The sequence below is a fragment of the Nannobrachium achirus genome (genome assembly GCF_963921795.1).
Source record: "Nannobrachium achirus genome assembly, chromosome: 5".
Taxonomy (NCBI): Eukaryota; Metazoa; Chordata; class Actinopteri; order Myctophiformes; family Myctophidae; genus Nannobrachium; species Nannobrachium achirus.
This window is the reverse complement of record NC_137814.1, coordinates 33,438,693-33,465,630: the sequence shown is the minus strand read 5'-3', so window position 1 is coordinate 33,465,630 and position 26,938 is coordinate 33,438,693. Positions and strand designations below refer to the sequence as shown.

The window sequence follows — 26,938 nt, the reverse complement described above, 5'->3', positions numbered from 1 at the left end:
CCAGTCACATTTTCATTTAATATCTGGCGTGTGTGCTTCAAAGAAGAGGGTGTGTAGTCTGTGTACAACATAAGTGTTGTGGATTGAGGAGGAAGCTGGAGCATTTTCGGGAGTTGTAGTCCATTTACAACAAGAGCACAAATCATAATGCTGCGGGATTGTTATACGGAGGACTACATGTACCGAATGATCTAGCGGGCAGTCGAACAGACGTTCAAAGTTCACAGTTCGATTTGTTTTGGTTTGAGTGCGCTTTGTCGTAGACTAGAGCGAGAGGCGCAAGGTCCAGCGGTGTAATTTTACCTCCAGCTGTCGTTCTCTGACTGACTGGCGAATCCTGCTGGAAAAAACAACCCCACCTCCAAAGTGTTGTTTCGCCTCCCCTTTTTCTTTGTACCGCCGCTATTCGTTCCAGACGCTAGCTCGCTAGTTAGCAAATAAGCTAACGACTGACAGAATCACCCATGTCCTCTGAGGAAGGCTTGAGTTCAACGATCACCGACTGGCTCTTCATCAACTCCTGGTGGCTTCTCCTGCCGTTCATCATGCTTCTGGTCGTCGCAGCGTTCATCGTTGCCTTTGTGTTACTGCTGTACATGATATCCCCTCTCATCAGTCCCAAACCTCTGAAACTGAACGGGGCCCATGTCGTGGTAAGTGCACAACACCACGTTATATTATATCCACCAGACGCTAGTAGTTTAATCGTCATCGTTTTGTAAACAAACGTCTTTCTCTCGAGCGTTTAAAGTCTAATTATATGTTACGTTGCAATGGTTTCTATAAAATCTCACTCTTTGTTTGCCCGAGTGAGTGGACAGTGTGGCGTGTGCTGGTCACGTTACTAATATATAACGACTGACTGTCAACACTTTGACACGCCCACACACCGATGAATCGTTTCAAAACTAGGATCACATGCAGTCAGTGGTGTCAGTTCTGCAATGAAGAAGTACTCCGTTACAAGTTAAAGTCCGGAATTCAAAACGTACTAGAATAAAAGTACAAAAGTATTGGCATCAAAATGTAAAGTACCAAAAATAAAATTAGGTAGACAGACTGTCCCAAATCCAAGTTTTCAAATGTATAAAAATCATTTGAAAATAGCAGATCTACAAGCTAGATCTGCAAATGGCCAAATTAAGTGTTTGTTTAACGTTTTTTAATAATCAATCTACAAAGTAATTACAACTAGTAACTTAATTGTCAAATAATAAAATGTTGAGGAGTAAAAGTACAATATTTGGATCTGAGATGTAGTGGAGTAGAAGTAAAAGTATTGGAAATGTAAAAGTACAATACCTCAAAATTGTACTTAAGTACAATGCTTAAGTCAATTTACATACCGGTGGTTACTTTACAGTTTACACCACTATCATGATGAAATGTCGAGTGACACATTTTGATCCTCGACTTCAATTTGCTTGGGACATTAAAACCAGTTTTGGAGAACATCTGAGTCATGTTCAGTTGGAAGGAATAATTAGAGTGCCTCGCTAGTATTATGTTGTTTCCGCCTGCAGGTGACTGGTGGATCCAGTGGGATAGGAAAGTGCATTGCCATGGAGTGCTACAGGCAAGGAGCTTTCATCACTTTGGTGGCACGGGACGAGGTCAGCAGAAATCCTACAATAATGTGCTATTCATACCCTTTGTGCAACAGTCTAGTCTAGTCCTAACCTGTCTCTACCAAGAGCCAAGCCCGAACGTGTTTGTTCCTAAACAAGGCAAAACGGTATCAACTGTAAACTTTTTTAAATAATTAACTAAATCGTTAAATGGCCATAATGAACATAAATCCATGTTTTGTGTAATAATTACGCATTTATATATGCTGCAAAACAAATGACATTTCTTTGTGCTTTCATCACACCAGCCTTCTTATTGTAGAAGCAGCACTGTAATAAATATACTGCTACTGTACATTGGCTCAGGGTGGTGATATGGTGAAAATGTTAGTGTAATCATCGATTTAACATGATACTACTTTTTCCACAGACCAAATTAGTTCAAGCTAAGAAGGAGGTGGAGAAATGTGCTATAAATGACAAACAGGTATGTTTCTTTTATGTATACCAACTCGATATATGACTGTTTCTAACGATATACCGCATGCCCTTCGATTTGTTGCATAAGATTGCCTAACATCTTTTACCATCTCCTGTAATCAGGTGGTGCTCTGCATATCTGTGGATGTTTCCAAGGACTATAGTCAAGTGGAGAGTGTGATAAAACAGGTACATTAAGTTATAACTCACTTAATCACACTGGACTTTCTCTAATTTTATGAAATACTCAACAAGGTAGTAATGCTAAAATGCTAAAGTCACCTTTTTTGTGTCATGTAGGCTCAGGAGAAACTGGGGCCTGTGGATATGCTGGTATGCTGTGCAGGAACATCCATTTCTGCAAAGTTTGATGAAGTGGAGGTGGAGCGCTTCAAAGTAGGCTAAGTGATGACAACTAGGTCCCCATAATTGACTTGTTTAATATCACTACGCTCAGCAATCCTATGAAAGGTTTGTTCAATATACTCAGATTATGATCTGAGAGGTAATGTCATAATTTAATATTTTCATATTTTCTTTCTTCCCCTCCAAATGGATGTGTTTTGCTCCTACTGATTGGTTTATGAGCTGCAGGGGAGTTGTGAATGTTGCCAATTTGTATGATTGTTGTATATAACAGGTAAACAAACATGTTGGGTAGTTTGGCTCATGTGTATGGAAAATAAAAGCCATAACATAATTATTTTTCACCTAACACGTGCAAGATTGCTTGTTCAAAATTCTGACCGTTTTATTTCTACAGGAAGCTGAAACCAAGAATTCATTAGCAACTTAAATATGTGGGGGGAAAACATCTTTAACAGAATTAATTCTCACCTAAAGTGTAAGATTGCTTGTTCAAAATTCAGACTGTTTTATTTCTACGGGAAGCTGAAACCAAGGATTCAGTAGCAACTTAAATATGCACCTTATGCATGTTTTATTCCCAACCAAACAGCTTCACAGATAGGCTTTCACAGTGGAAAGTATAATGGAAAGAGTCATTGTCTGTTAAGCATGTCGACAACAGCCACACCAAACTACCCCAGTGTATGGGTGTGCCTAACAGGGTTTCTTTTGCATGGCATTGTTTCCTACAGAGTATGATGGAGGTGAACTACCTGGGCAGCGTGTACCCAACGCGGGCCGTCATAACAACCATGAAGGAACGTCGGATGGGGCGCATTATGTTCGTGTCCTCACAAGCAGGCCAGATTGGCCTGTTTGGCTACACCGCCTACTCCCCTTCTAAGTTTGCTCTCCGTGGCCTGGCAGAGTCACTGCAGATGGAGGTGAGTCTTCCCAGGGAAGTCTTATTGCAGTACATTTACTCAAGTATGGTACTTGTACTACTTACACTTTTCAGGTACTTTTACTTTACCACTACATCTCAAGGGGCAAATATTGTGCTTTTACTCCACTACAATTATTCAATAGTTTCAATAGTTACTTTTTAGTTTAGATTATTATTACAAAACATTAACCACAGACCATTAACCACATGATAACTTGTGAAATGGGACATTCTGCATATTAAATACTTTTACTTTTGGTACTTTTAATTATATTTTGATGCCAATACTTTTGTATTAGCAGACTTTTAGCGGAGTATTTTACTTAAGTACAACATTGACATTGGCATAATACGCATGCTGAGGTTCAAGTTGTTAATCTGAAGACGCACAGTGAATTATAATATACTTGGCTCTTGAGTTTACAGGGCTTTTACATTCTTTATTACACTGCTCAAACATCTACAATGCAAACTTCTAGTGTTAATTTAACTTTGAGAGGGCAGGTACATTTGGGTAATCTTTGCACTCTTAAGAGTTAAATTAACACAGGACAACTGATAATTCAGAGATATTGTTCATTGTTGTGGTTGACCATGTTGGTTTGTTAAGACTTTCCTGTGTTCTTTCTTGATCAGATGAAACCATACAACATCTATGTGACTGTGGCCTACCCGCCTGACACAGATACTCCAGGACTCGCAGAGGAGAACAAGACAAAGGTAAATGCTCTCACGCATTCACGCAATAGCATTTGAAAGAATTAACCAAATGGATCAATTCACCAATCAATACCCTTCATCTTTTCATTCCCCTCATAGCCGCTCGAGACCAGGTTAATCTCTGAGACCTCTGGGATTTGTCAACCAGAGCAAGTGGCCAAGATTGTCGTCAGGGATGCTGTGGTAAGGGAAACCATCCATCTGCCATTTGACTCAATAAAATATTTTTTTGGATTCCATCATTTCCATGGATTACTTTTTGTCTCCGCCAGGAGAGTATGTTTTCGCCCCTGTCCGTCCGTCCGATTAGTTTGTTACCAGCTAATCTCCTGCGCCGTTGGCCCGGTCGCAGACAAACTTGCTCACACACACACTCCCTGGATGCCAATTCAGAACCTCTGCCCCACATTTCTCACATTACCACAAATCATGCAAATCGGTAGACAGTATCTCTACAGTCATGTGATCAACATGGATCTGTCCGATTTTCCATATTCCTTCCTGACTGGCTACAATTCACTTCCAAAGTTTGCAGGATTGCTCCGTTTTGAAGAAAATGCCTCAAATCATGAACACAGCGTGCAGTCTTGGTGAAATTGGGCACGCACTTTCCCACTAGGCAGAGGAAGAAATGACACTTCAAATTTCTCAAATCAGCCTCATGGTGGCGCTGTAACAGGCCAATTTGTCTTTTCACATTGGCCTATTATAGCACCACCAGGACGCCTGACGTGGAGGAAGAGCACTGCTTCTAGTTGTTACATTCTTCTTTATTTTCTTCCTCCTACAGCAAGGCAACTTCAACAGCTCTGTGGGCCCTGATGGCTACATGCTTTCAGCACTCACCTGTGGAATGTCACCTGTTACTTCCATCACTGAAGGTCTCCAACAGGTACAGCCACCTCCCTGTCAAAGTCACTGCTTCACATACTTTACTCCTGGTGTCACTTTGGGTTCCCCATAGACGATGCTCTAGTAGGCCACAGTTAATAAGAGAGGCCTGGTATTTACCGTAAGTTAATCCTCCCAACACAGTAACATCCTCTGTTAATTGGGGCCACGCACCAGAGGTGCAGGGTACCTCTCCTCTTGTTGAGGTTGGCATTCTTATTATTCTCACATGGGTGTTTATGACCGTGATGCTCCAGAGGGCGCTGTTCCCATAGCAATACATGGAGTGATTAATATGAAAAAGACACAAACTAATGATGAGGTCAGTTCCCTTCTGGGGCCACCAAGTCAATGTAAAGTTTTTGGCCATAACATTTGAACCTTAAGACATGTTTTCTTACTTGCCCAGGGCAATCTGCAAACCAGTAATGTTGGACCTCATGAACACTGAGGATTTTACTCTGAATGCACCTAGGCGCATCCTAATGTTGACCCCTGTCCTCAAACCTTGTTGTAATCCCTGTGCAGATTGTGACCATGGGATTGTTTCGGACCATCGCCCTCTTCTACCTGGGGAGTTTTGACAGCATTGTGCGCCGCTGCATGATCCAGAGAGAGCAGTCCAAAGCAGCCGATAAGAGGGAGTAATACTATGATCACATGCAAAAGCACCCCTTACCCCACCTCATTACACTGTCTCCCCTCCTTCTAATATAACCACTGGAGGAGATCAGCTGCACACATTCACCCCCACCCCACTCCCTAAAGCACGCCACCCTGGGTGGCTGGCCATTAAGGCCAGGCGTGGTGTCTACCAATGATATCAGCTCACCAGATGGAATGACAGAAAATGGCAGATGGGTCCTTTTTGCTTGTCCATTGATGTACTGTAACTCCTCCATTGACTTTACCACTCAAATGCATTCCAGTGACATTTTGGTTTTCATGTGTGCACCTGCCCCTTTGTGTGGGGTTTGGTTGGGGGTGAGGTCTGCAGTGGATGAGGGCAGACTAAACATCCCACAAGCTGTTCTTAAAAGTCGACCTTGTCAGCAACTGACACTAGATGTATTAAGCCTCACTGCCACCACCCGCACACATGCTTAAAAGTAATGGATAGCCTGTCTGACTGGTTGTGCCAATATGGCCTGAAATCCCTTCCCAGTTCCCACTGGGGAAATATGGAATGCTAACACTTACCTTTTGTCATACTATTGCAAGCACCACACAGCAAGCTTCACCTTACTTTTCTCACCAAATACGTTTTGTCATGTGATTGTGAGTCTTTGCAGGCAAAGCACATCCCTTTGACTTATTATGCTCTGTTACCATGTTTTGTCTACGTTAAAGGATGTTTTGCTTGTGTTTGCAGTGTTTGTCAAGCTGAAAGGTCATATGACGGCACATTGCAGTGATGAGAGTGAACGTGGGTTTACTTTTATTTTTTATGTACGTTTTTCTAATGCAAAAGTATTTTGCTTCTGGGAGATTATAATATTAATCTTTGATGGAGTGTATGGGCAAGTGAGAGAGTGTTACTGAGGCTGATGATGTCAATGTGTGTGTGTGTCTGCTGTGACTGAGCCAACCACAGGGAGCGAGAAAAGCCATTTTGATGTCTTGGAAAGTACATAACATACCAAATTATTTCTCATATCGGTTTGTTGTGCAGTTTCTCAAAGAGGCCACATAAAGGCATGTGTTAAAGTCATGATGTCATGTGGATGGAAAAATCTGTTCAGTAGCAAATGGTGATGTCACCTTTCACCTCTGAATTTGATCTAATTCACCAGGCCTTTTGTCTGTGCTTTCATTAGGGTAGTGCACAATGAAATGTATCTAGTTTGTGTGTCCTTGTGCGTGCGTGCGTGTGTGTGTGTGTGTGTGTGTGTGTGTGTGTCTGCACATGTTTAACCACCTCCAATCAGGATCCAAGTATTGATGGGGTGGTGTAAGTCAGGGCAACATAAGGGATGATGCTTGCTGGTTCAAGCAATATCCCTTTAGGCCTCGAGGGGGAGTTGGAGATCTTTTTGTATGTGTGTTTATTTCAATTCAAGGCCAAAATATAAAGAGGGAAGACCATCTTTGTAAGCAGGGAAGGAATGGCTCTTTTATGGTTTTGTTTTGGTTTGATGTGACCCTGTTATAAAAAGGTGGACATTTAAATTTACTGAGATATTTTCTCTGGATGTCCCTCAAGCCTGTGAATATCTATTTACCTTGTAACATTCTCAACATTCTGCTTTTTAGGGGGCAAAAAAAATGTAAATGCTAACGTCTCATTCAAGTCTTCCTTTTATCCATCACGTGGGGAGAATGTACTTTACTACAAATATGTACAAATCAAAAAGTAGGAATATTTTTTAAAACACATAAATATTTGAATGCCAAAATGTAATAAGACAATTTCTGTAGATGCAACGATTTGAGATTTATTTTGATGTTGCTGCTCAGTTTATCTAAGACCTAGTTAATGCAGTGGAGCACTACCATTGTGGGGACCCATTCTAAGCCTTAAGAAGTAACTACTGATGAAGCTATTGCTAAAAGAATGGATCTGTCCACAGGATAATGTGGCCCCACTTCCGGGCTACCAGTTAATTTTATCTGAAATAAATGTAAAATCTAAATGCCAACTGTTTTGTGAATTGTCCATTCCAGTTTTGACACAAAGGCCTTATTCAAATCCAAGATATGAAAGTGAGAATGGATGACTCATTTGTGATGATGTTCTCAATTGACATTGGTTAAAGGCTTACAGTCCTGCACTCGGTAGCTTTTCGTTTATGTATACTATTGCTTTCAGAATCACTCTCTGACCTTGAGGTAGCAACACGTAGTTGATAGAACGTAGCTCATGGAAAAGCAGATTTGTTTTAAACACTTAAGCTATGCAAATCAAGCCTATTTCACAAACTGAGATTTATGATTTATTTTATTTTTTATAATGCTCATGCTAACATTCCCCCTTTCAATTTTTGGTGTCAACTGATATTTAAATGAGACTACAATAGAGTTTATAAGTAATTAATATGGAAGTCTTAAAGCAATCTGCTTATGTTTCCATGTAAAGCAATCGGCTTATGTTTCCATGTTCTTCTTTGATTGTTGTTTTTTGCTGTCTTTCTTTGCCAAACTTGTTAGAATTTCACCTTGTGTGCCATTGAAAGAAAATGTGAGAAGTGGAACGTTTCTTTGTCTTATTTTCTTACATGATAAATGAAATAAATACCTGTGGAGAGAACAAAAAACAATTACCTTTTGTTTGTTGTCACTGTGTGCCTCCTGTCTTGTTTATTTATCCAGTAGTTGTGTACAACCTCAAATTTACAGTTGCACTATTATAAGTATAATTTACTCACCACTTCCTTTGAAGTGAAGCCATTTGACAGATTATTAGACAATGGACTTGTAAAAGCCCCCCCATCTCCCTGGCAGGTACATTGACTAACCCTAACAGGATTTTAGAAATTCCAGTGGTTTTACACTTGCTTTTTGCATGCCCCTCTAAAGTCTTATAAATATACTGGTGGGATAAACATGCACTTAAAAGACATGGTTTCTTTCTTGTAACATCTACAAAGTGAAGGTTTCCTTCATAGTGGGGGAGCCAATCAGTCAGATTCTGTTGGAATGATAATTGAATGATAATTTTTGGAGACAGGTATATCTTGATTCTTGGGGTTCTCAGAATACCAAAAAAACATGTCTCCAATTTTTCTTTTGGAGTTTAGCATGTGTAATTAACAAAATTAGACAATTAATTGCCCGAAAACGGGAAATGGCAATAACTTTGCTTCTAGTTAACTTATAAAGGTGATCTAAGAGTCTAAGTCCATGTTTGTGAGGTCCGGAAATTCATCTGTTACTATTGTGAAGTCATTCAACCTTTCCTAATTAGCATAATTAGCATAAGTATGTAAAAATTATGTGAAAATAAGCAAATTGCTTCATTTTTTTAGTTTTAGTCAACTTTGAAAGCTTCTCAGACTCTAAGATGTATGTTTACAAGTCATCAATTATCATCAGGGCAGGAATTTCATGGAGGCCATGAAGGCCATTGCCGTCATTGCCCTTCAATTCGGCCTTGTGCCCCTCAAACCAATGGCATAACCTGAGGTCACAGTAGCCTTAATGCCCCAGCTGACTGTATCACTTTCTCCTCTTTCTCTTTCTTGACAGTAGACACCTGTGTCTCTTTCTTGTCATGTAGACACAAGTGTCTACAAGAGTCAAGCTCACAACACATCACTTGGAGATTGTTTATTTTCATTACTTCTACAACATGCTTTCTAATTTATGGAATTTCTTTAAAAAAATCTCTAAATTAAATTACAGAAATAATAATTAAAAGCAAAAAATAGGAAACCAAAAAATTAAGGGACCCATAAAAATGTGTCGACGATACACAAATGGGTCCCGACCTAGTGTTTGGGAAACGGGGCAGTCAGAAGTCAAGAAATTCCACTGAAAAGGGAGTGTGGCTTGGGTGAAGACATCTGGAAATGTGCCCATTTTAATTTGGTTAGTCAGTGTATTCCACAGAAGAGGGAGTGTTGGTTGGGTGAAGTCACCAGGAAATGTCCCCATTTTTATTGCACATATCTGCTCACTTATCATGAGATATCAGCAAATCAGTTAACATGAATTTAACTTGGAGTCAGTGTATTCCACAGAAAAGGGGAGTGTTCTGTCGGTGTACTGATTTTTGCTGATGTTTTTGTTCAGCAAGGCAAAAGCATTACTGATTTTTGTAGTATGTTTTTTAGACAATTGAACAATTGCTGGACACAGAGTTAGCAGAAATACGAACGGACAGACAGACACACACACGTGTCTGGAACGCATTCTGACTAAGGTAGTGAGATGAAATGAGATTCTGAAATCAATCAATCTTTGATTGGTGCAGGGCTGAGCAGGGATCAGATGACCATCATTTATCTATTTCACTGCAGATTAGGTTATCATCCATAACCCTTAAATTCAACAAATTATTTCAACTAGCCCTTACCCGTTCAAAGATATGAGCTCCGAAATGATGTGCAGTGTGTGGATTATGGGATGTGCACTGTGCACACAGTATATGAGGGATGGAAAGTAACTTTAACTGGTGCTTGCATGCTAATATGTAGGAGCATCAATGTAAGAAATACCCGTTCCATTTAACAGCTACAGAGATACTGTGTACCGATCTGCATGATTTTGGACAACATCTGTAACAGGGCCAGAACCACCCCCCACCGCCCCCCCCCCCCCCCCCCGCCCGCCCGCCTGCCCGCCTGCACACACACACACTCCCCCCCCCCCCCCCCGTGTGTGTGTGTGTGTGTGTGTGTGTGTGTGTGTGTGTGTGTGTGTGTGTGTGGGTTTGTGTGTGATTGTGCATGGCCTGAACAACAGCGCCCCTCCCTTAACATGTGTGGTCACAAAAGGTACTGTAGGCTAAATAGATATAGATACACCATAAAAATGCAATTATACAGCATACGATTTGTGAAAGTGACAAACGGGCTTCACAGTTATGTCAGGTGTGTTCATATGCTGATGGTGATGCGATTTCAGATCAATTGCTCCAGCCACTGAGGAGAAACGCGGTTTCAGACAGACAGACACTCAGACAGACAGACAGACAGACAGACATTCGGAAAATTATATGTTAGATGGACTAAAATCTTGTTTTATTTGATGGCCTTCCAGTCCTAAAATGACAAAATTTCAGGCCTGATTATCATCATCCTAAAAATAAATCATGCAACCCTTTGTATGTGTAATAATTATGTAGTAATCACAACGAAACCAGAAATAGCTATATTTGTTTGCTTTAAGTTAATTAATAAACATGATCATGCAGACAGTGTAAGTCTGTTTGCAAGTCTAGACAATATTCTCATTTCATAACACTAGGATATCTAATATATATATATATCCCTCATATAAAATTAAGAACAATATGAGAAATGGTCACATATTTATCAGATTGTTTATTCTCAGAAGGTTCTGTAAACACATTTAAATTGAAGGGTCTCCATCTTTGTCGCCGACATTATCAATCCCCAACAGATGTGCCTTGCTTACATTACAAAACACCTATCTGCCTCACATTTCAGAGCTGTAATTTTTTTTTTAGATCGACAAGAACAATGTGACATGCACTGGGATTTCTTGCAGCCACATTTGATCAGTTGGGTAATGGTGGCTGGAGGTGGGGATCCTGTGTTGTGAATGGTTGGCACCAGTTGATCTCCCTCAGCTTCCCATCCATATTCAGTTGGTGGTGGCATCTGTGGGTTATGTACTTGGTCCTGACTCCTCATACCATACCATTGCCTAGTAATGGGCATGGGCAATGGCTTGATGTAATGCTCCTTGTGTAGGTGGCAGCTTCTCGCTTCTAATTGTTTCTTTGTGAATAACCTCCCCCTGAGCTCACCAACATCCACAAGATTTGTACCGGGCTTGTACAGCTGGCAAACAAATGCTTCAATCTTGTTTTCTGCGTCAGAACTGAGATTTTTTGTAGTACCTAGAGTAGCAAATGCAAATGGGAAAGCCATTGTGGATCAAGACATGTTCCCAGTGGGCTGACCACTTCATAGCCACACTGGACAGGAAGACCAAAGAACATAGTGAGACCCATGTAGTATTGGACCGCTATGACATTACATCTTCACTGAAGGAGGCCACATGTAAGCGACGCCAGGGTGGCAAGCCATCTACTACTTATCATGTGGAAGACAACACACCGATAGGGAAAGTGTCAGAAAAACAGTTCTCGTCAGGTATCCACACCAAAGATGAGCTGGTTGTCTATCTTGCTAAGAAAGCCCTCCAACACTTCCAGGGGAAACCCAAGGTTTTCATAACCAAGGCAAGTGTGATTATTACATAATTATTACACAGACAAAGGGTTGCATATTTTATTATTAGGATGATGATAATTGAGGACTCGTAAACATACATCTTAGAATCTGAGAGAAGCTTTCAAAGTTGACTAAAACTTAAAAAATGCAGCAATTTGATTATTTTCACCTCGTTTTTGCATAGTTTATGCTAAAATATGCTAATTAGGAAAGGTTGTATGACTTCACAATGGTAACAGATACATTTCTGGACCTCACAAACATGGACTTAGACTCTTAGATCACTTTTATAAGTTACCTAGAAGCAACGCTATTGCCATTTCCACTTTTGGGCAATTCATTGGCTAATTATGCTAATTACACATGCTAAACTCCAAAAGAAAAATTGGAGACATGTTTTTTTGGCATTCTGAGAACCCCAAGAATCAAGATATACATGTCTCCAAAAATTATCATTCCAAAATTACGGAAATTGATAGGCTCCTCTACTATCAGCTTTCAGTGTGATTTTTGGAGCTCCGTTATTGACAGGAATGCCTATTTATAAGAAACTAGAAGCTCATCCGCCCTTCGGGCGGCCGAGTGTCTAGTTGGGGACCGGCCTGCTCGGGAACGATGTAAATAGGGAATGAATGCCCCACCCTTTAATGCAAACCCCATTATTATACCTGTTGTCATACTACCCGTTTTGACCTATGTTTGCCTGTGTCCATTGATGCCCATATATGGAGATATCTGTCTGCGTCCATTTTATGTCCATATATGGAGATCTCTGTATATGTCTGTCTGTGTCCCTTTATGCCCAATATGGAGATATCTGTATCTGTCTGTGCCCATGAGTCAGCTGACTCATATGCCGTACGTGATGGCCTTCGGGTGGCTGAGCATCTAGTCGGGGACCGGCCTACTCGGGAACGATGTAAATAGGGAATGAATGCCCCACCCTTTAATGCAAACCCCATTATACCTGTTGTCATAGGACCCGTTTTGACCATCTGTTTGCCTGTGTCCATGTATGCCCATATATGGAGATATCTGCATCTGTCTGTCTGCGTCCATTTTATGCCCATATATAGAGATCTCTGTATCTGTCTGTCTGTGTCCCTTTTATGCCTGTATATGGAGCTCTCTGTATCTGTCCTTTTATGCCCATATGGATATCTCTGTCACTTTTTGTTTGCTTCTTCATCTTGAGCAAAAATACGCAGCCTGCTTGCTTGCTTTGCCACCCGTGGGGAATGATGCCCCTTCGGTTGTTAGGCAATACCCATCATACCCGTTGTACGGGTATTGCCTCGCGGACATCAGCTCTGCATACTTGACCTAGAGTGCAAAGTGAAAGTGTGTAGCTGTAAGCCTTGTTTTTTGAGTGGTGCATGCATCGATTCGCTCGACCCTCTGTTCTTAGGTAAACAACTGTGCTTGAAGAATTTCTCCACAATCAAAAAGGGTACAAGATATGCCAGCAGACACACACACACACTTTTATGTACAGGGTTTTTTAGGGCTTGTGATGGCTGAGGTCTAACGTATTCTGTTTAAGATGTCGACTTCGATTTTCCTTGTGATCATCAGCCTGGATAGCATAGCAGCTCTCTCAGATCAGCAGAATATAAGCTTTGTCCTGTCAGAGTCAGAGAGCAGGAATCTAGAGTGCGAAAGTATGTATGGGGTTTAAGAAGTTGGAGGGTATAGGTTCATCAATGTTGTAGGCCTACACTACAGAGAATGGGTAGATGGACGTGCACCCATAAGGGGCAAGTGTAGACCATCCTTCAGCAGAATGTGGTGGTCCGTGGTCATGTGCATTTGAGCATTGAATAAAATCTGAATAACAATATCTCAATTTCTAGATGGGCAAAATATGTTTGTCACTGTGCCTATCTATAGCATATATGGGCAACTGACGGCCCAGGGGCCACATGCAGCCCTCATCTTCACTTAATGCGGCCCGCAGGTTAATATCTGAATATTGGGTGATTTCAGCTGTTACAATTCCAAGTAGCTTAAAGACTAGTAGGCTACTAGTATTTTTAAGTTAATAAAGTTAACATAAGAACATATAATAAAAATGTTACTTTTCAGGATTCCAATTAAAAAATAGCTCAAAATAATTCAGGATTCCAATAAAAAAAATAGCAGATCTACAAGCTCAAAACAAATCACGACACGTTTTGAGCTTGTATAGCCTATCTGCTATTATTGCTAGTTTTGACTGTATGCATTGTGGCCCTCTGGAGTGGAAATATAGTGGCCCTCTCCATCATCAAAGTTGCCCACCCCTGATCTATGGCTAATTGAACTGCTGGAGAAAATATATTTGATTATGAATTGTTTTAGTCATAAAGGGCCTTTATGACTAAAAGCAAAACGAAAATATCGTTAGGACCTGTGTTTTGTTTTATGTTTCCTTCCTGTGTCCTTGGTGTACACGACACGTGAAGTCTCCAAGCGCTCCCTCAAGGAATGACTTGTCTTGCGTGGATGACGTATGAAACACCGCCCTCGCAGTGGGCAGGGAGCTGCGAATATGAGTAGCGATTGTACGAGAGCATTCAGTCCGACCTTGTCTGGCTCACAGTTCCCTTCATAGTTGTGCGTAAACGCTGTTAAAATAGTTGGCGGCGGTTTTAGCCTGCTCTGGACACGTGCAACTTTGGCTTTCTTTGACGTTTTTGCAACACATTGGCCTATCTTCTGTGCATTATGCACAGACAGACAGTATTCGAACCTCTTCCGTATCTTGGATTTGTATGCAAAGGGAAGGTCGCCACTTTTTTTTCTCTCCTCCTCTCGTCAAGGCTTCGGGACACCTTCGTAGAACAGTACTAACAGGACGCAGTTTGGACTTTTAAAAGGTGATCTTGACCTGTTTGCCAATGGGTCTTTTCTAAAAAATAAAAAAGCCCTGAGGAAAAAAATAATCTATTGGCTCCCGATCAGACGTAACGCATTGGATCTTTTAATATTTTTGGCTACCCCAGTTTTCCACTATGCATCACACGGTATTGTGCACTTGGTCGTGATGTGTTTTGTTTAGATCTTTCTATCCATCAGTAGCATTACTAAGTGCCAAATTACGCCGTTATGGAGGACGATCATAACCGCAATATTGTGGAAAAGTACATTTGTCACAAACTGTCAAAACGAGGATATGTATGGGAATTTGCAGATGTCGGGGAGGAGGAGGAAGATGCTGCTAATAATGGGTCACTCGTCGTCCCTGCGCCGACTCTGGTCCGACGATGTCGTGGAGGTTCCAACGCCGGGCCGGAGAACATCCCCCATCCGTCTAAACGACTCCCCCAGTCGGACCCATACGCTCCTATTCATAGAGTATTGCGTGAGGCCGGCGATGAACTTGAGCGGTTATACCAGCCCGACTTTATAGAGATGTCGCATCAGCTGTATCTCACGTCCACCACGGCGCAGCGACGCTTCACCGAGGTCATAAACGAACTGTTCAGGGACGGAGTGAACTGGGGCCGGATTATCGCTTTCTTCGAGTTCGGAGGCACCGTGTGCGCGGAGTGCGTGGGCAAGGAGATGACGTCGCAGGTGGACCACATCGCGGAGTGGATGACAGAGTATTTAAACGGGACTCTAAACAGCTGGATCCAAGACAACGGGGGATGGGTAGGTGTGATTCTGTAGTTCACCCTGTAAATCCCCATTGCCCTAGATGCGCACATTACGCAGAGATAGAGCGAGTGCCCTGCACACCAGCGGCGTCACTCATGGAGCAACCTGGTTTGATAGTGTCGTTGTCTGTCATGCTTATCAGGCCAATGAAACGCTGTCCTCTCTGTCACACCTCCCGACGCTCTGCTATAAAGCCCGCCCCTCTCCTCTGTAATGTCAGTGCTAGGTAAGCAGCTGTCGTTAGGTCCATTATCCAGGAGAAGAAATGATGCACTTGAAAGCAACATTTGATCCCCTCCTGAGGGACTCACAAAATGTTTTTTTTAACCTATGTTCCTTCTTGCCCCCATTAAGCCTGTCATACATAAGGTGCTGCAGGTGATACAATTCCCTGGCTTGGTCATTATTCTTGAGGGAGGTAGCAGTCCTCCAGACACATGTCAGGGGACCCCTAGCTATTGAGTTAATGTGTTCAGGCCTCCAGGCATGGCTGAACAAGTACTCCAACCACATATGAGGACCACTGTCAGGAGATCTGCATGGTAGATAGACATTTCAGGTGCAAACTAGGACAGGCCACTACACTCATTATTACACACACACACACACACACACACACACACACACACACACACACACACACACACACACAGTGGAAGAGATTCATACCACAATAAGTGGCATGCAATATCCTACCTCTTACATGTATATACGTTATAACTATTCTGCTCTCTTGTGACTGCAATAGGAAAACACAGTATCCTCATACAAATACTCATCCTGTGCTACACAGCCATTGAAACAAGCTACCAACCATCCTACCACGATTTAGCCTCTAATGGGTAGGAATGTTCGTAATGAGAACATTATGTTTGTACTGCTGCTCGGTTATCTTGCCAGAAGGTGATGGGGGTGGGAGGGAGGGAGGGAGTGGGCTAATCAATGATTTATATCGAGCATTTGATCTCAAAAGGGAAGGAGCGTTTAGCATTCCCCTTTAATGTGTTCCTTGCCCCCCAAGGTAGCGGTTCGTGCCACATATCAAAGGCACCCACAGTGGAGGGAGTTCCCTGCAGCAAGGCAAGCAAGGCTCCAGTCTACAGCCTGTGTGTTTAACATGCACCCTCTGTGCATCTAGGTTGAAACTCTTTTGTCTGCTTTTCAAACCTGTGCCGTGGCTCTGCCAGTGGCTGGGCTGCCTTGATGCCTGCACAAAGTCTCTATAGACAGAGCCTGTGCCTGCTGTACAATGTAGGTCATCATAGTCTGTGTTTTCCAGCTGGGTGGAGATGACAGTATCTCTGCTGCTCCTTCCTTATCCATAGGAAAGTGGACTCTCATAATCTGAGGGATTATTCAGGTTTGAGTGAGAGCATGTGTGTCTGATTTAGTGCATATGCATTTTATGCTAAGCAGGAAGAAAGCCATGTCCACTCCAAATGATGGTACCAAAAATACTCAGAAACGTAGGATTCAGTACAGCCTAGGACTAGTCTCGGGATCCAGGTATTAGCCTAGGACAGAAATGGTGTCAGTTCTTACAGTGTTTCAGTTAGAATGTTCGTTTATCCAGTTTTAACAGACCCCAACGTTGAATTGTTAATTTGAATGCCTGAAAGGTTGGGGGAATTCCCTGACGTGTATTTCAGTTACCTGAAATCTGATAAGTGAACGTTGTATTGCTCTCCTAGGCTAGAGCCATGTCTGGAATCTAGTTTAGAGTTCTCAACGGGCCTGAAAATAAAGGCCCGGCCCAGTTAGGAAGAATTTGAGAACTCTATCACAGAGTAAAAGTAATAAAATAATAACCCTTTTTTCATTGAGCCCGAGGGCCGAGGCCCTTCCCGGCCCGACTAATTAGCATACATTTTAGGCCCTACCCGGCTCTAAATGTCGGGTCGGGTTCGGGTATGGTCGGGTTCGGGCAGAATTGGAGAACTCTAATCTAGTTTTGGTTTGTGGATTTTTCCCTCCTAGCTTTACAGATGTAAGAAAGGGCTAATGTTTGGGTTCTATATGTTATAGAGCCCACATTAACTAAATGTAACTGAATCGGTCAAGGTCAAGGTCAAGGTCAAGGTATACTTTATTTGTCCACAAGGGAAATTTGTCTTGGGCTTTCACCCCTGCTACAGCCACACACAAAACATCAGTAACAAAACAGTAGAAACATACGTTACGTTGTGCACAGTGATTAATTAATACACTCAGTCAGTGCTGTTTCAGAGCGTCGTTCAACAATCCAATGGACACGGGTACAAATGATTTTTTAAACCTAATGTACTTCCATACAGGTTCACTGTACCTTCTTCCCGAAGGTAGAAGTACAAACTTCCCATGTAGCACATGGGTCGCATCACCAATTATTTTCTGAGCCTGCCTTAGTGCCGCCTGCTCGTAAATAGACTGCAGAGAGGGGAGTTGTCTTACTCCTAGTCAGCAAGGTACAGGTATACCAGTCTGAGAAGTTTAGGTTGCTTTTTTGTTATCAATCCTGATTCCTAACTATATAGGCTTGTTAACAGTGTAATTAAACGTGGCTAAACCTTGTAGTTGACAGCTGAACTGGTTTGTTTTGTTCAGATTGGACACCTTGCTTTCAACATCCCACATCTCATGATGTTGTTTGTCTCCCTCTCCCCCAGTGAGTTTTCTGGACACAGTCCACCACTGCAAGTTATTTGTCAACCAATGTGTCGTAATATAAAAGTCCTGTTCAAAATATGATTGGGCAAATCATATTTTGTTTAGCAAAACCCTGGCCTTTAACCCTCCATCTTTAAATTCTCATTTAAAATATTGATTGTAAAGGTTTCTCACAAATCAGCCAATTGACATTTACTGGCTGGCTTGCAGAATGTCAGTTGTGATACAACTGTAGAATAAAGTAGGTTTGTTTGTTTTTTTGTCCTTCACATACATTTACTTGCTATCTTGAATGCAACCGATTTCTGTGCAGCTCTCTGACACAATTATTTTTGTTTGGCAGTGGGACACAGGCCAGAATAAGAAACATGACTTTTCCGAATGTCATTTGCATAATGTCAATAGAGAGACTGGATGCTCGTGGTCATACATCATAATGCTGTGTACACAGTAGCGTTCCAAGTGTTAATTTAACTGAGAATGTACAAATGGAACCAAATGGACCTGTAAAGGTTATTAACACTCAGGATTTGTTTTCCTCATTGTAAAAAACAGTAATGGGTTTTAATTAAACCAATGACATTTTGACATGTGAGAGTGGCATGAAAACCCCTCTCTATCAGCCAGCCACCCTCTGGTTTCCTGTTGTTTTGACACAGATGGGGCCCAAAATAGGAGTGCCCATTTGCTGGTGTTGAGTCTAGGCAATGCCGGTGAGAAATGTAAATATACTTTTAGATAAACAAAACTTAAGGGCCTCTCAGAAATAACAAGGTAGCAGTTGTTTTGTGTGGAAATGGGTCCTATTTAGCAGTGATTACCCCCCACCCACCCCTCCATTTTCCTTGGCTTCAATAGACCGGGAAAGACTGTCCTTTCATTGTGTGCAGTGCACACTTTTCTCCACCTGTATAAATCCATCCTTTCCTGTCCTTTTGTGGTGAGAGAAATTGCACTTGTTTGGGGACAGGGCAGGATAATGAGTGTCAGAGCGAGACAGGAGCACACATGGATGTGCGGCTGGCTGCATCCCCACCTACGCGTGGCACACCTATGTTTATTCACACAGGCTCTCTCAGTAAATATCAAGTGATTGGACCAAGTGGCAGGCGGTGACCAACATTCTGAAATTACAGGCTTGACCTCAGACATTCTGTTGTCTGGCTGAGTGAGGGGGCGGCATGGCAGTCGGGGTCCTGCCAAAATCTGCTGCTGCATAAAAACAAATTATTTCCCAACTTATGATGGCTAACACAAAACAGGCTCAAAGTTGAGAAATTAGTTTGTTTCTGTGCTTATCCCCCCCATGGCTGCACAAAGGTGGAGGAGAGGGGGAGGGGCTGAGGGAGGGGGGAGGAAAGTGCACCTGGAAAACCATTTGCCCGTAGCCGACGGATGATTGGCCGATGGGTTTCCCCACCTTAAACCAATCAAAAACAACCTCGTTGAGGTTGTCTGAGGAATGCCACTAGCTGCTGCTGAGAGACAGACACAGAGAGAGAGAGAGAGAGAGACAAAGAATAGCATGTTGGATTGGATCCATCCTGCGGGGGGATTCCCTTAGTATATCCTGGTAGTGGATAGGTGTTTGTACGGTGTTGTGGGTGTCTGTCTGCACCCCGCTCCTCCCCTGTCGAGGTTGAGCGGGATCTAGGACATCGGAGAAGTCATTAATCTTTATCAGGTTGACACGTCTGCAGAGAACGAAGGGGAAAACCTGAACAACTGCCTGACAAAGGAGGCACAACCGCTCACGGGAAAATAACATTTTGTGGGGAGTTCTCACTTACATCCTATTTACGTATCCTAGAGACGAATGAGACGTGTTTTTTTAATGCTAAGACCAGACTTGACGGCGAATAATTTCAGACATTCACACATTCTATTAGCACAACGTCTCTGTCGAGCAGAAACCTTGTATCTCCGTATTTCAACTTTTGATGTTATATATGGTCCTAAGGATGTCAATGATCAGTCGGTCCATCCAATCCTTCTTTGTCACAAACAAAGTATGTCGAAAACTACTGTCTGGATTGCCATTGGATTTGCTGTGCAATTTCATGTTCCCCTGGAGGATGAACCCCACTCATTTTGGTGACCCCATGGCCTTTCCTCTAGTGCTACCCGTAGTCCAAAATTCCACTTTCACACAAGATATCTGGAAATCCAATGAGCGTTTTGCAATTGGAGCAGCATGATCTCCAGGGGCTGATAGTGGAGCATTTAGACTTATGCCTCTAGTTTTGTGGTGTTAATGTTTATTGGCAGTGGCACAGCAGTGAAGTCAGTATTGCTAGCACTAACAGATTAAGGAAGGCGAGCCTAATTAAAGGGACAACCCACCAAAAGAACACAGGCTTTTATTGTATTTTATTATCCGTCTGCACTCCCTATCCAGTCTAATTGGTTCTCCAATAAAGGGGAAGGGTGATGTAATATTTGTTTACTGGTTACATATGGCTGTCATTAATCAAACTTTCACATTGTCAGCGGAATACCGGCAACAGTTCAAGCTTGCAATATGTCGGTGCTGATGGGAGGTGTCTGGAAATTGGGGAAAACCCTGCTGGGTAGTTATAGGCTGAATGCACCAGTTTACCACCCTCAAACTAGAGGCCATATCAGCTGGTTATACACATACATTCTCGGAGGATCTGCTGTTTATCAGTTTCTCTTTGTAAATTAAGGTCTGATGAGCTTATTTCTTTCTGGAAATTAGACTGGAAATTAGGATAAATAACACATTTCTCTTCTCATATGATCAGTACATTGCTTGTTTTTGTTTTTTATTTTTTATTTTGTATCCTTAATGAATCCACTCATTTATACGTGCCATATGCTGGATGTCTCTTCTAAAATGCCTTATGGTTGATTAGATAATAAATGAAACCGGCTTTACAGCATACATGATGAACGCAGTGGGCTGGGCTGTGCAGATTGGTTTGGTACAGTATGTTCAGTGAATTGTGAGATAAGAAGCAATCAGCAGCGAAAGGCAGTCAAGAGAGTTATAATATCTATAATATGAACGGAAACTGGCAAAAATAAATGTATCACTGGAAATGTATAACAGGCACTGTAATGAAGACTTCTATGCACAAAAGAGATTAGCTTGGCTCAAAGGGGCCAAGATTTCCCCCCTTTACTGTACCCCTTTGCTGCGTAGGCCTCTGTCGCTCGCCATCTGCCACTGTGTTTACACCCCTCAGCCCTGTGACTGTAATCTCAGAAACATTTTCTTCTAAACCAGTCAGCTCTGGGCTGTGACTCTTGACTCTCACTGACATGAATACCCTCATTCAGAAGTGAGCCTGGGGATGTTGCTGGGCTCTCTACTATCTATTTCTCTGAACATAGCCCATTGTTGCATTCATATATGCCCTGATGAAGACCTTGTGGTCCAACATGTCAGCTTTTATCATTTTGTAATGAAATAAAGTACCTTGTTTTTACGTCCATCCTCCTCTTAACCTTTATGAGTGCTCGGATCTCTCCTCTTTTTTCAAGTCTTATCCCACTGATTGCGACCGAAGGTAGCAGTTTACCATGAGAAATGTCACAGCTTGTCCGCGTCCGTGTAGACGTGTATAAGTGTACACATCTTTACGGTCCATGGGTTTGCCCCTCTGACATCATGTTCTGATGTCACTGTGATGTCCACATAACTGTGATATCACTGTGACTCTGTGCCACAATAAAAAGTCCATATATGGGCATTCCTATTTGATGCCCTGTTAGGGTACCTCCTTATGCCCATATATGTATATCCCTAATGTCATCAATATTAAGCCCATATCTGTAAATACCACAATATATATCTCTATATAGGCCTACATGTCAGTCTAACCTATATACTATACATATTAATCTAACCAATATAAGCATATCTCCATATACATGGATCTCCATATATGGGTAACAGGGACCTCCATTATGGGTAACTGATCCGATACATATTAATAAAGAATAAAATCAAATAAAAGTCCATATATGGCAATCATCCAAGGCAATTTCTGTGATGGGCGTTGCCAAAGAGGCAGTCTTCTGTCATTGGTTCACCGTCTGACCAACACAACAGTAGCAAAGCAGATGATGTAGTGTGTGGCTAGCCTGTTGCTTGCTAGTGCTACTTGCTAGCGCTACGAACTAGTAATCAAACACAACATAACATGTCTGCTACTGATGTTTCAAGGGGGATCGATACGATCGCATATTACCGCGACGGTGACGCAATGTTTATGTTTGGGAATGTCCGGTCCGGCGGCGGCGCTGGGTTACATGGAATTTCTTGGAAAACCCACCCACGCTGTTCACAAGACGCTGATTCACGATGCTGATTCGCCGGACGGATTTCCAAACGAGGAAAATCTCTTCAATGAGAGCAACACCAGACTCCCTGAATCACCAAAACAAAAATTTAAAGGGGTGTGGGCGTGTGGCTAGCGATTCAGCGAGTCTGGAACCAGGCTATTGAGCACCTAGTTTGCCTCTGTTTTCGCATATCACTTGTTGCTTTGGAGTACTGTCTGTCACCTAAAGTACCATGCATAGTAGTAGGGTACATAAGAACCGCAGGAATCAGGGGCGTTATAACGTCTTGGAGGGTGGGGGGGGGTGACATAACCGCGCCATCATCGCGCGCGTGCACGTATCGCACGCGCACAGCGCGCGCGCGAAAATTGGCGTTTTTTTTGCGGTTTTGATCGCGGTTTATTCGGATTTCCGCGGTTTATTTTGTTGCTAAACAATCGGGAACGGCACACTACACTTTCCCTTTGCCTCTCTCCACATGCACCAGCCAGCAAGATAGTATATAGTTATATAGTAGATGGAATTCTTGGTACCAACACTCCAACAGACAGACAACACCAGTATCATATCATCATTCAGTTCCAAAAGCTTTTCAGTTAATCTACTTAATTTTACACCACTGTCACTACACCAAGCATGATGGTACCCAAACGTTTTAGCCTGTGAACCAAGAGAAACTAAACCCAAGCAAGTAGAAGTGAAAATAGCCGATCTACAAGCTCACAACGAGTTGCTTCGCGCTGCGTATTTTCAAGACCCATACAATGTGTCCACAACGTTAGCCAAAACAGTGTTAGCTAGCAGCATAGCATCCATCATTACTCCAACTCCAATATAGCCACGACTCACTCACCAATTTCTGACTGAGTACGATGAGACGAGCAGGACAATGTTTAATGTCGTTATAGCCTACATGGTCTTGTCTTGGTGTTCTGTTTATATTCCTGTATGCCTGTGTTGTTAATTTCACCACGAGTCCATGACGCATACGCACTGACGACAGAGTGGACGACCGTTAAAGGCTCGTCCTATGAGAGCCATTTCCTCTCTGCACAGAAGCGCATTTCAAAACAAGAGTCTTTATTTTATTTTTTTCATCTATACAATCGATCATTCAACATGTTTATTTTGAAATTGTCCTGGAAAATAGTAGCCAAATAGCCCCTACATGCCACTGAGAGGTTACGTTTGTGTTGATGAGAGCCAGTTTGCAGCACAGTGGAGGAAAAAAAAAAAAAACACCCCGGCCGGCAAAAAAGGTGGGGGGGATGAGATTACGTTTTTATGAAAGTGGGGGTGTCCCGTCGTACTCACAATGAATGGTCGTGACGCGCCTGGCAGGAATACATAAGCAACGGAGGGTGAGAGAAATCTCGTCCGGTTGATCCGGTCTGACTCCCAAGCCTCCGTACTCCGGATGATTTAGATCCGTATACGGACCCTTACGGACAGCTCCCAACTGGACGGACTGAACGTACAAGATGTATCCGTAGCTAGAAGTACCCACGGCCACCGTTATAAAACATAGGCGCAGTAGTGATGAAAATTACTTTAACTCTGCTCTACAGCGGTTCTCAAACTGTGTCCCAATAATAAATATATTTTATCAAGAAACAGAAAAAAGGTCGTTACAACCACTTGAAGAGGATGCCTCGACTCCTCACTCACTCACACACACACACACACACACACACACACACACACACCGCATCAACAGTCATCAGCACAGACAGCGAGGCACACAAGTCACAAGAAGAGATGATGATGCGGCTCATTTATTACTTGGGAATTATGTTCAATATGAGCGGGTGTGTAGACCTACATGTGTTTTGTTATAATTACTCCGGGTCCGCATCCATGTGGTTAAATTTGTACCCTTGCGGAGTTGCATTTACCGCGATAACGTTGCCGACAGACAGCAGAACCAGTGCAGACTGTTACCACATCACGGCTGGTCAAAAATCTGTGGTTCTACATATTTTGGCTAAATGCTTCGGTTTTTACACGTGTGAGAACCACCTTCATGTGGCGCGCGCCGGCCCAAATGGGAGCAGAATTGGAGCGGAGAGCGGGTCGGCACATAAATAATGTGCATGTCTACTATGCATGGCGACGGAGTTACCGTACGTAGTTTCTCACCCAAAACTTACACAAAATCAACCATACGTAACTATAAATGGCCCTTAAGGGGGTACTGTCACTTTAAAAAGTCATCTTAAAATATGAGTTAATATTTTTATGATGTCATTGTGGGAATGCGCAATTATAAGCCAATCAAATTAATTGACTGTACTTATACTACTTACTGTACTGGTCAGCTGTTGTTGGGGAGCGAGGGGCAGATTACACTGTGACATGAGTTTCAGACTATTTCAGACCGTTTTCAGATAGACCACGTGACCTACTGTATCATACTATTATAATTTTGGGACGTGTCAGCAGGCCTTTAAATATAAGTAACTTTAACCCTTTTTAGTGTTTATAATGGTGTAGCCTCGGAAACCCAGACTTTTATTTAATAATGGTGTGACTTTTAGGCTGGGTGTCCACCAAGTGTTTTCACAAATGCCCAAGTTGAAAATATTTCAACACTGGGTGCCCGGATAAAAACAGCAAGCGTGAACTTCAGCGTCGCTGCTGGCATTTTTCCAAAATGCAGCGGCTTCAGGATAGTATAGCAATTTGAAAGGAGATTTAAGGAGAAAGAACTCCACAAGGATGATTTATCAGCTTGAAGCTTTAGTGGTCCAGTTCCAATTTTGTGTCCTCGTATTTTGGTTTTCATCACTTCCAATTTCACTTGTTTATCCTGTATCCTGGATGAGTTCTCTCGTGATTGGATGTAATTGGCATCCCAATATGAAAATGTATTCTCTGTTCACTAAAGAGCAGGAGATGGAGATAAAATGGCACACATCTTTCACATGCTTGATAGAGTTTACTTGGTGGAGACAATTTCTTCCAATAAAGGTCTCTTGAAAGTCGTCAGTGCTTTCTGGTGATTTTATGTCAATATGTCAATTTGCAGCCATTGTCACCAGCATCCTTTGCAGCATTGGACAGACCTTTGTTAGCCTACAACACAAAAAGAAAATAAATACATTCTCCACAAGCAAAAGCTTTTCTAAGCACAGGCTCAAATGTAGAATGATTTGATATAGTCACATTTTCATTTCACTCAAATACGTGAATTCAATTTTAAAGAGGAACCCAGCCTCAATAATGCCTATCCAAATAAAAATGTCTTTCCTTACAGCCGGGGACTGTAGCACATTGGTTCGCAGCTATTTTCAAAAAATCTTAAAAAAAACATCTAACAAGCACAAAGCAAAATATTTTCAGATACGGGTCCGCTGCAAAATACATATCGATTTGGGGGCCCTGGGCCGCCCTTGACATGAAAAAGTCAAGAACCACTGCTGTAGCATGCAAGACGAGACAATAAAAAGAGAGCGATAGAAAATCATACATTCAGTTTGATCTTCTTGTTCCCTGCTTGAAGTTGACATGACATTGCTTGTTGTGTTTGCACCATCTTACACATTCCAAAAACATTTCACAGAAGAGTACTGAACCGTTCCCCTAAGATTTGTGTCCCTGTTATGCTCTGCAACCCTGTCATTTGAAGAACAGAACTCATGATTCGCATTGTATAAATTATGGCCACATCACAGTTTCATATGCATGATGGTTGTGCTGGTGTTGCCTTATCGCAGTAGTTCTTTGTCTGGGTCCCTCAGTAGACCGTAGTCCAACTGCCTCTAGTTGTGGGGATATGGGAGTATGGGCTGGCTTTCATGGTGGATGGGGCCAAATGCCCAAAGGGTGCTTTTTCTCATGTTATGTTATACATACTGATCTGTCCCCCAAAAAAGGCAGGGGGGTAGCAGAGGTGTAAACCGAGGGTCCTTGTAATGCAAAAGGTTGAGAATCACAGCTGTATGGGATGAGGAGTGAATGTCTTGATATGATCTGGGCCTGCCTTTTTCCCCATAGACCCTCCACACCCGTCCTGTGTGCTTATTTCTGGGTCTCCTTTTTAGGAGAGGCTTAGGAATGTCTGCGAGGGGAGCAGCAACTAAATAAATAATGGAGACGACCTGGGTGTTGCTTTCCTGAGTGGCCAGCCAGAGGGTGTGGACATTTGTTCTTTTAGTTGACAATCGCTGGCCTGGGCCACGTGCTTCATTCAGGAACCACTGCATATGAGTTGGGGTGTGTGTGTGCAATGTGCATTAGGGCTGTCACGATATGACATTTTACATGACGATTAATTGTCACTCAAATAATTGGCGATTAACAATTTAATTGTGTTTTTGTCGTTGATAATTACATTTCTGTTTGGCTTTTAGGCTTTGAAGTTGTACATGGTAGATATGACACATAATCTAAATATACAAAGAAATTACTGACATATTTGACAACTTACTACTTAAAAAATAACTTTTATAGTGGAAATAGCCGATCTGCTATTTCCACTATTTTGGTCATTTTTCAACATTCACGATTATGACGATTATGAC

At 42.3% G+C, this 26,938-nt stretch overlaps 2 protein-coding genes across 2 annotated transcripts in view; both read left to right on the top strand.

The window, feature by feature from the left end:
* The first annotated feature begins 275 nt into the window (after window positions 1-275).
* kdsr (3-ketodihydrosphingosine reductase) lies at window positions 276-8,210 on the top strand. The gene is made up of 10 exons (XM_080726477.1): window positions 276-653; window positions 1,524-1,613; window positions 1,999-2,055; window positions 2,172-2,237; window positions 2,349-2,444; window positions 3,149-3,340; window positions 3,979-4,062; window positions 4,162-4,245; window positions 4,853-4,954; window positions 5,482-8,210. The coding sequence occupies exons 1-10, from the start codon at window positions 465-467 to the stop codon at window positions 5,599-5,601; spliced, it is 1,080 nt and encodes a 359-aa protein (XP_080582603.1). The 5' UTR covers window positions 276-464; the 3' UTR covers window positions 5,602-8,210.
* Window positions 8,211-14,694: 6,484 nt separating this feature from the next.
* bcl2b (BCL2 apoptosis regulator b) overlaps window positions 14,695-26,938 on the top strand; it is a 37,025-nt gene continuing 24,781 nt past the window's right edge. Inside the window, exon 1 of the mRNA XM_080726280.1 lies at window positions 14,695-15,452. Within this exon, the coding sequence (XP_080582406.1) occupies window positions 14,904-15,452 (549 nt within the window). The 5' untranslated portion in view covers window positions 14,695-14,903. The remainder of the gene's footprint in view (window positions 15,453-26,938) is intronic.

What these genes read in the sequence shown, in the direction of transcription:
- kdsr (XM_080726477.1), top strand. Translation starts at nt 465, where the DNA reads ATGTCCTCTGAGGAAGGCTTGAGTTCAACGATCACCGACTGGCTCTTC. An exon ending in TTGTCGTCAGGGATGCTGTG is followed by an intron (nt 4,246 to 4,852) that starts GTAAGGGAAACC and finishes TTCCTCCTACAG; the next exon opens with CAAGGCAACTTCAACAGCTC. An exon ending in TCACTGAAGGTCTCCAACAG is followed by an intron (nt 4,955 to 5,481) that starts GTACAGCCACCT and finishes ATCCCTGTGCAG; the next exon opens with ATTGTGACCATGGGATTGTT.